Source organism: Pseudopodoces humilis, chromosome 2 (assembly GCF_049639895.1).
Source record: "Pseudopodoces humilis isolate 2021_Gansu_Grassland_sample_001 chromosome 2, ASM4963989v1, whole genome shotgun sequence".
Lineage (NCBI taxonomy): Eukaryota > Metazoa > Chordata > Aves > Passeriformes > Paridae > Pseudopodoces > Pseudopodoces humilis.
In genome coordinates this window covers 94,923,594-94,935,712 of record NC_142201.1, presented here as the reverse complement: position 1 = coordinate 94,935,712, position 12,119 = coordinate 94,923,594, and the positions used below count along the sequence as shown (strand labels likewise).

The 12,119-nt window shown below is 40.7% G+C and overlaps 1 protein-coding gene across 15 annotated transcripts in view; it reads left to right on the top strand.

Annotated features, from left to right (window-relative positions):
• Window positions 1–11,761, top strand: part of ABI3BP (ABI family member 3 binding protein) — a 138,409-nt gene extending 126,648 nt beyond the window's left edge. For all 15 annotated transcript variants that reach the window (XM_088052319.1, XM_088052315.1, XM_088052324.1 and 12 more), the window contains 5 exons: window positions 2,637–2,716; window positions 4,184–4,213; window positions 5,194–5,355; window positions 9,191–9,304; window positions 11,282–11,761. In XM_088052319.1, coding sequence (XP_087908445.1) covers window positions 2,637–2,716; window positions 4,184–4,213; window positions 5,194–5,355; window positions 9,191–9,304; window positions 11,282–11,397 — 502 coding nt within the window. In that variant the 3' untranslated portion in view covers window positions 11,398–11,761. The remainder of the gene's footprint in view (window positions 1–2,636; window positions 2,717–4,183; window positions 4,214–5,193; window positions 5,356–9,190; window positions 9,305–11,281) is intronic.
• Window positions 11,762–12,119: the final 358 nt, after the last annotated feature.

Here is a 12,119-nt window from a genome sequence, read left to right as displayed (position 1 = left end):
TAAACTATGTCATATTGTGATCCCAGTCCTACGTTTCCTTTCCTTTTCGATGTTCTGTCAACTAGCTAATTCATTTTATCTCCAAAAGGGGTTGTTTGTTATTTTTGTTCTGTGGAAGCCACTGGTATTGTTTTAGGATTGAAACTGGCAGAGGAAAGGAGCCTGAGATGCTTGTAAAAACACATACCACAGAACCATAGAATTGCATGTATTTTAATTTCTAAAATTTCCTTTTAACATTGTTAATAAGATGCTTCCCTAATTGACTGAGCTAAACTTTGGACATTTCTTTATTATTTTCCTTTTCTCCTATTTTCTTTATATGATTATATAAGCTGAAATCTATATCTGTAGATTTTATATCTTTATTTAAATTTTGTCCTAATTTTCCAAGCTATGGTTTAGTCTTTTGCAGAGAACCTAGTGATCTCTAAACTGTAATTTGAAAAACAGTGCTTGGAAAATAACCTTCAGTTCTTGTTTTTGTCTTTTTGGAATTAGAGAATTTATGAGTCAAAGTTCACAGACTAAAGATTTTTGGGACCAGGACTTACTCCTATGAAGAATGTTGCCTAATGCAACCCAAAGTGGGGCATATCAGCTATTGAGAACAATATATTTCTTCAAAAATCAGCAAAATACATACAAAGGGGCTAAAACAGATTATTATCACCTGGGAGATCAAGCCATAAACTGCCATAAAGCAATAGAACATTCCATCTTGATGATCACAATTACAATAATAGCTTTAGATAAGACGTTCTTCCTGTGAAGGGAGCAGGAAAACTTCTTTGCAGTCTTATGTCTAGGTGTGGATTAATTCCTACATTTTTTTAAATGTATCATCTAGCTATTACATGAAGACCCCCAACATATTAGGAAATCTTTGTTTATACTTCAGTGATTCTTCAGAAAGAATCTCCAACTGCTTTGCTACAGTTCTCTATATTAGAACCTTTCCTACCAGACAAGAATACTTCTTGACCAAAAAAGTTACTGTACCACATGGCCAATGTGAATACTAAATACTCAGGTACTATTTTTAAAAGCATGTCTTTGTGCAAGCAATTTGAAGTTGATAATAAAAGATTCATAAATTTCTTAAACTGATTATTTGGTTAATGTCTCCCTCCTACCACGGGGTAATATGGGTAGATCCAAATACTCTTTCAGCATGTTTAAATAAATGTCAAGATTTTTCAAAATAGACTTTTTTTAGCTGAAAACAAGCTGTTAGCAATATCTGTGAATTTCCACAATGCATCTGTTCAGCATACCAGTCTATAGAAGTATTTCCCTTAAAAAGAAAACCCTAGAAATAAAGGCAATTGCTTAAGTAAGCAATTTTAAAGTTAAATATTGTCTTAGAAGTACAGTGGATGGAAAACAGTTGCTTGGTACTGCATGAATACTCCACTGAGGTTAATTAGCTCAGGTTTTGCAGGAGCCAAGGAGGAATGAGAGGTAATCCAAAGTTTGGATTGAATTATTCTTCTGGGGAATTGCAAATGGAGTTTACAAATTTCCAACTGTGCCGAGTGTGGTATGGGGGTTTTCTTTCTTTAGAAAATTGCTGTTTGGAAACAGTTCCAGCACTACGTTACAATGCTATGTTACAGTCACGAGCTGCCAAAGTTATCGTTGGTATATGATCCTCTCTCGAGTCAAGAGCTGAATGTTTAGTTGCCCACTTCTGGGACTTCCATGTTTTTCTGTGTTTACAGCAGAAGTGCCTCTAATTTGGGGCCCATTTTCCAGGTCTACAGTCCCTTTGACTCATGTCCTGCAGCTCCCTGTCACTGACAAAGAGACACTCTGTGTCAGGAGAGATTCACCGCGCTTGTGCTCGGAGCATGGGAGATGTCCTTCTGTACGTGGCACTTCCACTGCTAATCAAGCACTGAGAGTTGGGGGAGGCTTAAGAAGAGGAGGCTGGTTTGGATTTTTTTCTTCAGTCATGTTCTGTTTTCATAGCACTGTGTTTGGTTTCCAACACAGTGATGAAAAGTGATCATGAGATAACTACAGCACAGGCTGGTGTGGTGCCACATCAGGAAAAACGCAAGCAAAAGAGACTCTGCACAGTGTCTCATCTTTGCTTCATATACTTATTATTAACATACATTCAAGCAATTGGATCTTTGCCTTGGCTGAGCTCCTGTCCTGGAAGACTTGCCCTATGTTTCATTACTGGTCCTGTCGGTCATTGTTGGTGGGCCTAACAGGCATTGAGTTGGAGGTTTGTGTTCTTAAGAAAGAAAAAAGTACAAATAAATAGCAACGTCCTTTACTCAGTCTCTCCTTATCAGGTTGCTTCAGACCTCATCTGAACTTGCTCCCTTTGCCAGAGCTGAAACTGCTGTGTGAGAGGAGACAGACAAGTCAGTGGTGAATTAAATCAAGTATCAACAGTATGTGTGCAAATTATCAAAAGGGCTGGTTAATTTTGTGTTCAGTTCAGGTCTAACACAGTTAGGACAAAAAATGCTTCAGTTGTTTTGTGGCAAGAAATTGGGCTTTTTGTTCTTCTCCAGAAGGGGAGTAGCACCAATGTGTGTGCTGCTTGCTTGCTTGCTCCAAACTATTCAAGAATGCTTAGTTTTCAAAATTTTCATCTCTTCTATTTTATTCCCCAGTTATGAATTCCATGTGAAGCCTAGGAATCCCCTTGGTGAAGGTCCAAGTAGCAATGTTGTGTCATTCAGTACTGAATCAGGTAAGAACTTCCACAGACCAGACCATCATTTGCAGCAGCTTTAGTACCCATGTTTGTGGGATGCATGAAAGGCTCTCTTGCTTCATTTTGTTCATTTCATCTTGCTCTTTACTGTCTCCTGACTGGCTTCTTACCACCATGCCTGGAAAGTCAGCCTGGGATCAGAACTGTGTTGTGTGAGGATGTAAGATGGACAGACTGCAAGAGGGAAAAAACAGAGGAACACAGAGGGTTTGTTTGGTATTCATCGCAAAGAAAATTACTTCATCCCTAGAGGGGGCTCAGTCATTTCAGATTTATATTCCTGACCTTTTTGCATCTACCCAACTCATTAACAGCTTCTGGATGGGGAACATTAGGGGTGTTTTTGGGCTGGTGTGTTCGTAGGTGCTTTTGCTACCTGTTCAATAAGGCTGCTGTAAACAATGACGTTGTTTGGCTGAAATAAGGATTGAGAAAGAGCTGTTGTGAGAAGTCAGTGTCCCAATAGGTTCCCTTCCATCCTGTTTACTCTCCAGTGAAACTGTTTAAGAGGTGTACACAAGCCTGTTTTGGCCATTGGTTGGTTCCCAAGTCAAATTCTGTCTGACTCAGAAGTAAGAATCAGAGCGCTTTTGCTTTCCCTATTCTTGCTCCCCCCAAGGTTAACTACAGCTGACTTGTTGACTTTAGGCAAGCAAGATACTGTCTTTTGTGCAGAAGTGTTTATTGCTTGGTAGTACTGAAACACCACATAAAACACAAAATGGATTTAGCCTTTCTAAAAGGACTTTCTCAGTCTGTGTTTTGAGCCAGGTGTAATAATTTAATAGTCCTCAGCTAGTGCTGTCACTGATGGATGAGAGTTTTGGCTGAGCAAAGAATTACTCAGGGAGGAGTGCAGACTATGCCACATGTATTTAGAAACTCTGAATACACTCTTTGTAATGTTAGATTGTTAAAAGTGAAAAAAATATTTGTGCCAAATGCAGTTTTCATGAATGACAAGGCTTATGTTCTGTCTCCTGTTTAGTTTGGACAAATTAAACATCCAGTTTTGTTTTTTCTTAATTGCACACATCCATTTCTCACATTTGGGCTTTCAAAGCCAAGTTTTTTTGTGGCAAGTATTACAGATGTACCCCTTTTATTATTTAGGTTTTGAAATTGAAATTTTAATAAGATGCAGTACAATTGGGTTTGACTGGTTACAGGTTTAAACTCTAGTATTTACTAGAAGTCTGCTTGGCTGGTGTTGTCCCATAAGTAAAATTATTAAAAGCTCATTGATACTGGAGTTTCACATAAGAAATATATTTCTTCTAATTTAATTTAATACAAAAGTTAACTTTGCTTCCAAAACTCTTTCTGTTTCACAAATTACAGCTTACGTCAGCTGTAAAAAATCACTTACCAATGCTTTTCCATCGAATTATTGGGAATGGTCATTTTACAGTGTCTGACTGAATGTTTGTTTTCTTCCCCCAGCGGACCCAAGAGTGAGTGAGCCAATTTCAAGTAAGTGTTTTATATATAAATCTGATCAGCAGTTTTTTCAGAAATGAGATAGCAGAATTTTACGAGGAGGGTGGCTCTGCTGCACCAGCTGGATGAATTTCAGAATCAAGCAGCATTCACACACAATTTCACTCCTTCCACACATGCCCCTGCTAAGGAATTCATGAAAGGCTGCTTGTTTACCTGAGCATATGGCAATCAGTGTGATTTGGAACTCCCATGGCAGCTGGGATGGCTTCAAACCAATGTACACAAATGAGCCAAGGACAGCCTCATATTTTCTCAACCTTGTCATTAAAGCAAAGAAAGCTCTGCAAAATGAATAAGCTACTCCACACTTTTTAAGTGAGTTAACAGAGCACAACTCCGAGGATTCTATTTACCTGTCTTTGTGTTTTAGGAAAATTTTCTGCTTCAGAAAGCTTGATCTAGCTCTGCTTTAGACCACTTAGAAGACTCTTGCTGTCCTTGACAGAAGGTGGACTGAGCTTTTAAAGGGCTGAGAGCACTCAAGCAAATTTGGCTGCTTTTTGTATTTGTAATAGACTTCACTTTCACTTTGACAAACACTGTGGCACTGTTTTTCTCCACATAATTAATGGCCCTTCATTATTGCATGTACTTTTGTTAGATCACAGTTTGCTGCAAGTTGATTGTCTTGGCTTGAATGCACTGAAGAATGGTGACTATATCACACACTTCGTAAATGAGAGTTTTTCCAATACAAACGTTGTCCCCCCAGCAAGGTCCTTGAATGAATCTATTCCAATCCTGAACCAGAGGACAGCAGGAGAAGTTCACAGCACCAACTGTATCTGCATACTTTGCTGCTTCTCTGAAAAATTTCTCATGTTCAAAATGCAGGTGTCATGGTACATTCTGCTTCATCAAGGTTTCTAATTCTAGTTATTCAAATGTATTTGTTGAGTGTCATTTTGTATGCAGCATCATACTTCAACCTCTTTTTTCCTCTCCTGCAGTGGGGAAAGATGCTATCTGGACTGAAATACCATTCAATTCAGACACATATTCAGAATGCAAAGGCAAACAATATGTAAAGAGGACTTGGTATAAGAAGTTTGTAGGTGTGCAGCTGTGCAATTCTTTGAGATACAAGATATACCTCAGTGATTCACTTACAGGTAAGAAGTATTCAAAACAGTGGTGTCCACATTATATATTCCTGAAAGATATTATGATTCCCAAAATAAGAGGTTTAGTAAGATGAGCTCTTCTGAAGTGTGATCAGATTTGTTTAAATTAGTCAGATTAATTATAAATAGTAATCTATTACTATTACTATAGATTAATCATAAATAGTAATCTGCATGTGCTCAGTAACCATTGATATGTTTGATACTGAACTTTCAGACTTCAGAGGAGTCTGTGGTGATCACTCTCTGTGGTGATCATCTGATTTTAAGTACCTGTTCATATACTGGGGATCATATAGAAGACTGATAAAGATCAGAGTGGACAGCATATATTGTGAAACAGCCAAATTGGTATTTAAAGGGTAGCCTGGAATAATTAATTAGAGGATCAGGACCTCATTTTAGACCAGGATCACACCAGACGTTCCCATCCCTTTTGGTAAACATCTGGTTACTTCATTACTACGAGGCTTATAAATAAATTGACTGTAGTCAACATGTTCTACTCACCTGCTTTGACATTTTTGTTTTGTTTTCCCATTCCCTGTTTTTGCTTATGATCTTTTTCCCCCACCCTTTTGTTTTCTTCATATTACATTTTATTACTAAAGGGAAACTTTCTGGCCTTACATTCTCAAGCTTTGTTTGGTGTTTTGAGGCCAATTGAGTGTGATGTGTTTAAGACCTGAATCAGGTGACACATGCTGGGGAAGCAGCCTGTGAGAAGTGTTTTTCAGCTAGTTGATAGGAGATCTTTTTGTCTCACGCAGCTTGTGCAAGCTATATCTGCTACATTAAGAAATATGTTAACTTCTTACAATGCATCTCAGGCTCCTGGCTCTCTTCTGTGTGAGGTCTCTTACCACAGACAGCTCTGTGACAATGGCATTAGCATGGCAACCGAGCACAAAGACATGTGGGAAATGCCTTTTGAGTGTAAGTCAGACAAGTGTGTCCAACATATGGCATTGAATTAGCTAGGAGAGACTGTGCCTGGAAGAATTCACTTCCATAACCTAAAGTTGCCCCCATCTCTGAGCCCAGTACCTCAGAGGAGCAGGGCTCTGGGCTCCATGGAAGGAACATAGAAGGAAAAGATCAGGGGCTTGTAGGGCAGCCCACGTTGCCATAAATTTAATCTTCCCTGCCTTGCATCCAGCACCATTCTCCGATGAGCAGACAAGGAAGGAAAGCCTTGTCATTAATAGCAAGTACAATGCTCTGTATGTAAATAATATCTGAGCAGTTATGTGAATAAAAGAGAATGTTTTGAACAGATGTATCATTCATTCAACTGTCACTGTACTAACCAGCTGTGATCAAATGACAAGCACTGGCAATGAGGCATGATGAGTCCCAAAACCAGCCAGCAGAGGAAATAGCAGTGCTAATCTAGCAGGACTAGACTTCAGCCCTAAATCAAGTGAATTAGCACCACAGTGAAAGCTACTCCAATTTGAGAAGAAAAGTTTCATATCAAGAGCCCATTTTCCTATTTTCATTAGATTGTTTTTGTTCTTGCTGGAAGGGTGGTGGCTTAACCTCGCTGGAAGAAGATGAGGTAGACACACTGTATTCATTATACTTGCTAAGCCTGGTTCTTACACTTGAATTGTTACAACCGGTGCTGACCAGTTGTCACAATATTTAAAAGTGAAATAGTTATGTAGAAGGAAAGCTGCCTTTCCCCGGTTTGCTAAGCGAGGCCTCTGCCTGCGAGTGAGAAGTTTTCCCGTTTGAAGCCAAGCTCTGTTCTGATGTGTTTCTCGGTCACCTTGCCTCGCCGTGCCCCCGAGGCCAGCAGAAGTGTCCCTGCAAGCACCAGCCAGCTGGACCGTATGTGCCAGCAGTGCAGGGCTGCACTGAGCTCTGAATTCCACTGGATGCTGAAAAATCTTCTGAAGCTTTGCAGTTGAAGCAGTATAGTTGCCTCAAAACTTGGGTGCATTGTCCAAATGCTGTTGTATAAGGCAGGCAACAACTGTATCTTTGCATACCGGTTTTTAGCATGAATTTATTCTTCTTGTGCTGTGGAATTTGTAATGTATAAAACAAAGTTTGTATGTGAGATTGTAAGGCCACCCCCAAGGAAACACTGGGGAAAAAAATTTACTTAGTGCTAGAATTTCTATCCCCAAAACAGAAAACCAGTTATATTTTTTAGCTAAATAGTTTTAAGTGTGTTCTTTTATTGTGGAAATAATTGGGCAGTAAGAGTGTAATAGTCATTGAGAATGCTGCTAATTTATGAAGACCAATTGTTTGAGTTATGCATAGGTTAAGCTGTGGGCCAGAAGAATATGTCTGTATCTGCAAGTTACTGTTCTGGTGTTAGCCATAAAAATATCTGGCTTATTCTTTCTCTTATGGAGAAAAGCTGATCTCTGTTTCACATGCCAGGACTGTTCTATAAACTGGCATCTACTGCTGACCTCATTTAACAGTCCACCAGAGCAGTCACTGTAGGCATTCCAGAAAAGCAGGCCACCTAAAAATAAGTATTTATTGAGGGAAGGAAAAAAATAAACTCTATGTGTGACCTTCAACAGCTGGGGAAAAAAAAAAATAAAAAAAAGACTTTTTTGGGCAGCCTGAATGTTCTTAATTTCAGAACAAAATTGCTGAGAGGAACTCACTCTGACCAGTTCTCCTATGGAAAAAAACATGTCTGCAGCCAAAGCTAGATAGCAATAAATAATTCTGTAAAGCTAGAGAAGAGCCACATACACAGAGGCCATCAACTGGAGGTGAGAAATTTTGGCAAAGTATTGCTTAGATCACAAAAACATTGGAGTTTATTGGTAGGCTACTCTTTCATTAATTGCTCTTTGGGAGCAGTATTACAACCCATCCCACCACCTCTCAAATGACCAGACTAGCATGGACTCAAGGCTCCAGGACACCCAGTATCTAATGAGTAACTGGACTTTCTGCCAGACTTTCTGCCTGAGCCTTTTTCTAAATGCTTTCACCTTTCCTTTCAACATCTCAACCAAAGGTTAAACATATTGAGAATTAAGTGCTGTGAAAGATTAGAAAGAATGGTAAGTTCTGAAAGAAAGAGAAACCTACAAAGGTTTCTGTTACAGGTTTGGGAAGAGAATGTAGCATGCTCTCCTCCATCTCCTGAACTGAATTTTACTAATGTCTTGCAAATCAAATCAGCAAGTAAAAACATCTGTCAAAGCTCCTTCACTGTGCCTGTTAACAGGATAAGCACAGAAGTGTCATCAGCACATGCTACATGGGACACGTGAGACTTGGATTTCTACTCAGTTGCAGTCAAGTGCCCTGTTCAGCAATCCTGCAAGTAAATACATGGACACACTCCATGCTCTGGAGAAGTACTTAGTATGCGAGGTCATCTATATGTTAAGGGCTATCATTTGCATATACATGTTGTAAAAATATGATGATTTATAAAGCAGGCCTTGGCTATGTTAGGAGGTGGTCTATAAAAACATCTCTGAAGATACTGGGGGTTTCCTGACAGGGAACCAGACCCGCCTTCCATTCAGATCACTACCAAAACTTGCTTTTTGATGATGTTCTTGGTAGTAACAAAATTTCCCTTACTGTATGAAATGTAAGGAGAGGGGAAAATTATATCCATGCATACATTTTGGCCAGGAGTGGGGCACTTTTGCCTTAGCCAGGAGCACTTGGAGCCTGCACGTCATGTTCAAATTACAGCTACAGGTCCTGAGAGGAAAAGAATCATAGCGTTCACCTTGGCTTCCCCACAGAGGAAAGAGCACAGCCCATTGCCTCTGGTGGTTTTTGAAAATAGCCTTCACTAACTTTGCTGCTTCTTTGCTTTCAGGAAAATTTTATAACATAGGAGACCAGAGGGGCCATGGAGAAGATCACTGCCAATTTGTAGACTCATTCTTAGATGGAAGGACAGGACAGCAAGAAGATCTACCAGTCAAAGACGGTAATTCCTAGCAAACCTTGGCAATTCTTTGTTTGCTCTTTTTCCTGCCGGTGGATTCAATGCCCACTGCTGGGGTGGGTGATGAAAGGCCAGCTTTGCAGGCAGAAGAGGGTCAAGAAGTTTTTGACAGTGAATGATGACTTATTAGGATGGTTATGACTTAGATTCTGTTAGGTAGCAAACAGCCTCTCTCCTGTTTAAAACAGCCCAACGAATTATTCACAGTTGGTATTACATATTTAAACCCAACCAAAAATCTGAGTTTGCAGAGAGGCATTAAGTGGTGTGCTTAAACTAGCAAGGTTGATTTAAAGCACCGTACATAATCCGTTGGGCATTAAAATACCTTGTTTGGTACTAACGAGAAACTGCAAAGTTATAGCTGGAAAATATAATTCATGCTGCAGTAATTTTGTGTGTACTGATTGCAAAAGGGTGCCCAAAATTCCAGCCTGGTCTAAGTGGACATGGGACTGGGTGTGCTAAACACAGCTGTGACCTGCCTGGCTATTTTTTCACTCATTGCTGAGGCTGAGGCATACAAAATTTGTTCTTCTGTCAGCTGAACTGCTGCCTTGCTGCTTGGCAGCAGTGCCAGACTGAGGTGTTCCGTTCCTAGTGGGGTAAGAACGCAGGCTGTGCTGGTACATGCACACGTGCTGAGCGTCTCATGGAACATTTTACTGAGGAAAACAGCAAAACAGTTTTCAGTACAATATCAGCGTGTTGACCAAACCTTCCTGTGCTCCATTTACAAAACACCCCACACGAGTCCAGAAATGTGTTGAGGTAGGTGTGGGAGATGAGTGTGAAATTGCTAAGTCTTTCACAAATTTTTCCAAAAAACAAAGTCGTTGAATGGTCTGAAGGGTGTTTGTTATGTGTTTTGTGAGCTTTTTCTAAAGAGGCTTTTGCTTTCCCTTCCCAGTCAGTGCTGCCCATTTGAAAGGATATTTTGCCTAGGAGATGGTCAGAATCTAATCTGCATTGCCAGAACAGCAAACTTCTCAGTTGTACCAGATTCACACTTTTAAAAATATTTGAATATTTAAAAAAACTTTTACCTAACAACCTTGCTACCTCAGTTTAAAAGACACTTAAAAGCAATTTGATTTCAGCAACTGGATTTGAGTGAATTCATGAGCTACACTCATTTTTAGACCAAAACAAACAACGAAACAAGCAAACAAAAGTAGCTTTTCAATAGCTTGTTTTCTAGTAAATGAATTGAATAGAGAAAAGAAAGACCAACAGACCAATTATTCTGGCTGCTGTGGGTCGATTTCTGAATACCTACATGTATTTGACCTGAAATGCTGTCAGGGAATCACGGCCAATGCTGTCTCTTAGCTGCAGAACAGTATTTTGTGTGCGTGTGCCCATGTGTCTGCTCCAGCCACACATAGATTCCTTATGGCCAGGTTGGATGGAGCCCCAATTCCCCACTTTAATTTGAAACTTAATGTTTTTTGAAGGGGAAGCAAATGTGTTGTAAAAGGCGGCAGAGTGAAAGCCAGGAGGATGATTTCTCATGTAAGGATGGGGAGACAGTGTGAACTATCCCCAGTGTCTGGGTTTTATTGAGGTCCACTGCAGTGTCAAGGCTGCGCAGTGGGGACTATTTGTCACTGTCACTTTGCAATGTGGAGCAGCCTCCTGTTCCAAGAGCCCAGCATGGACAGAGGGGGCACAGGCTGTGCCCAGCCAGCACCACCCACGGCAGGGTGCTGGGATGCCCAGGGGAGGCAGGCTTCACCTCTGTGCTGCCATCCCAAGCACTTTGGCTTTGAGTTGGGTGGGAAAATTGTAGAGTGCTAATGGATGTAGGGGCAGCAAAGAGCTCTGCTTGTGGCAGTCAGGTTAACGGCTTGGTGACTACTTTTGCAGTGAGTGGCTATGTTACAGGCCTCTCAGGGAGCCAAAGCGTGGTACTGTCCTGAGAGCTTCACGCAAACAAAACTCTCTTCTCTGTTCCAGGGTTTTTCAGGGCAGTTCGTCAGGAACCTGTCAAATTTGGGAAGATAGGCGGGGAGACTCAGATTAACTACGTCCGCTGGTACGAGTGCGGCACATCGATACCTGGCAAGTGGTAGATGCCACGTGAGGTCGGTGCAGAGGCCCAGCCCAACTGCCCAGCGCAGGCTGCAGGAAGGCAACGCTTACAGTGCGCCCGGCACTTCGGTGTTGGCTGACGAGCGAGGCTTATGCCAGTCTAATGCCAATACTGCATTAATTGTGTAATAGTGTAGGCTGCTTACTGTAGTTATCCAGTGTTACAAACTTGTTTTTAGAATAAAAAGAAACACAGGCTAGGGACATGTTGTAGGATAATGTATAGGGAAGCTGGCTCCCTATTCTTGAGGTATGGTTTATATGGTATTTTAAAAGATACAGTGTGTATATTATTTATCACGATGTTGTAATAAATGTTTAAGGCACAGATATGCCAGAGTTGGTCATGGAATGCAATGTGCGTTAGTTTTTAAATATTCACTGGTCCTGTAATGTAAGTGCCATAAGCTACCCATCCTAATCCACCTGTAACATCTCCCAGTCATAAATTATAGAAAAGATCCTATAATTTTTAATATTCTGCAGCCAGTAAACTTGAAGCACTTTCTCCTTACACATAGTTTATGCTCCTGCCAAAATGCAGGTTGCTGTATGTGCAGCTTTAAATGATCAAGTTCAGTGGGGTTTTCTTCTGTGTTTGTTTTCAAATGTGTCAGCCCCAGCCACAGCCATGTTCAGCCTGCCACTGTGGAGTCAGAGCCGCTGCCTGTGAGCCTGGCAGGGAGGGCTGGTGCTCTCTAAT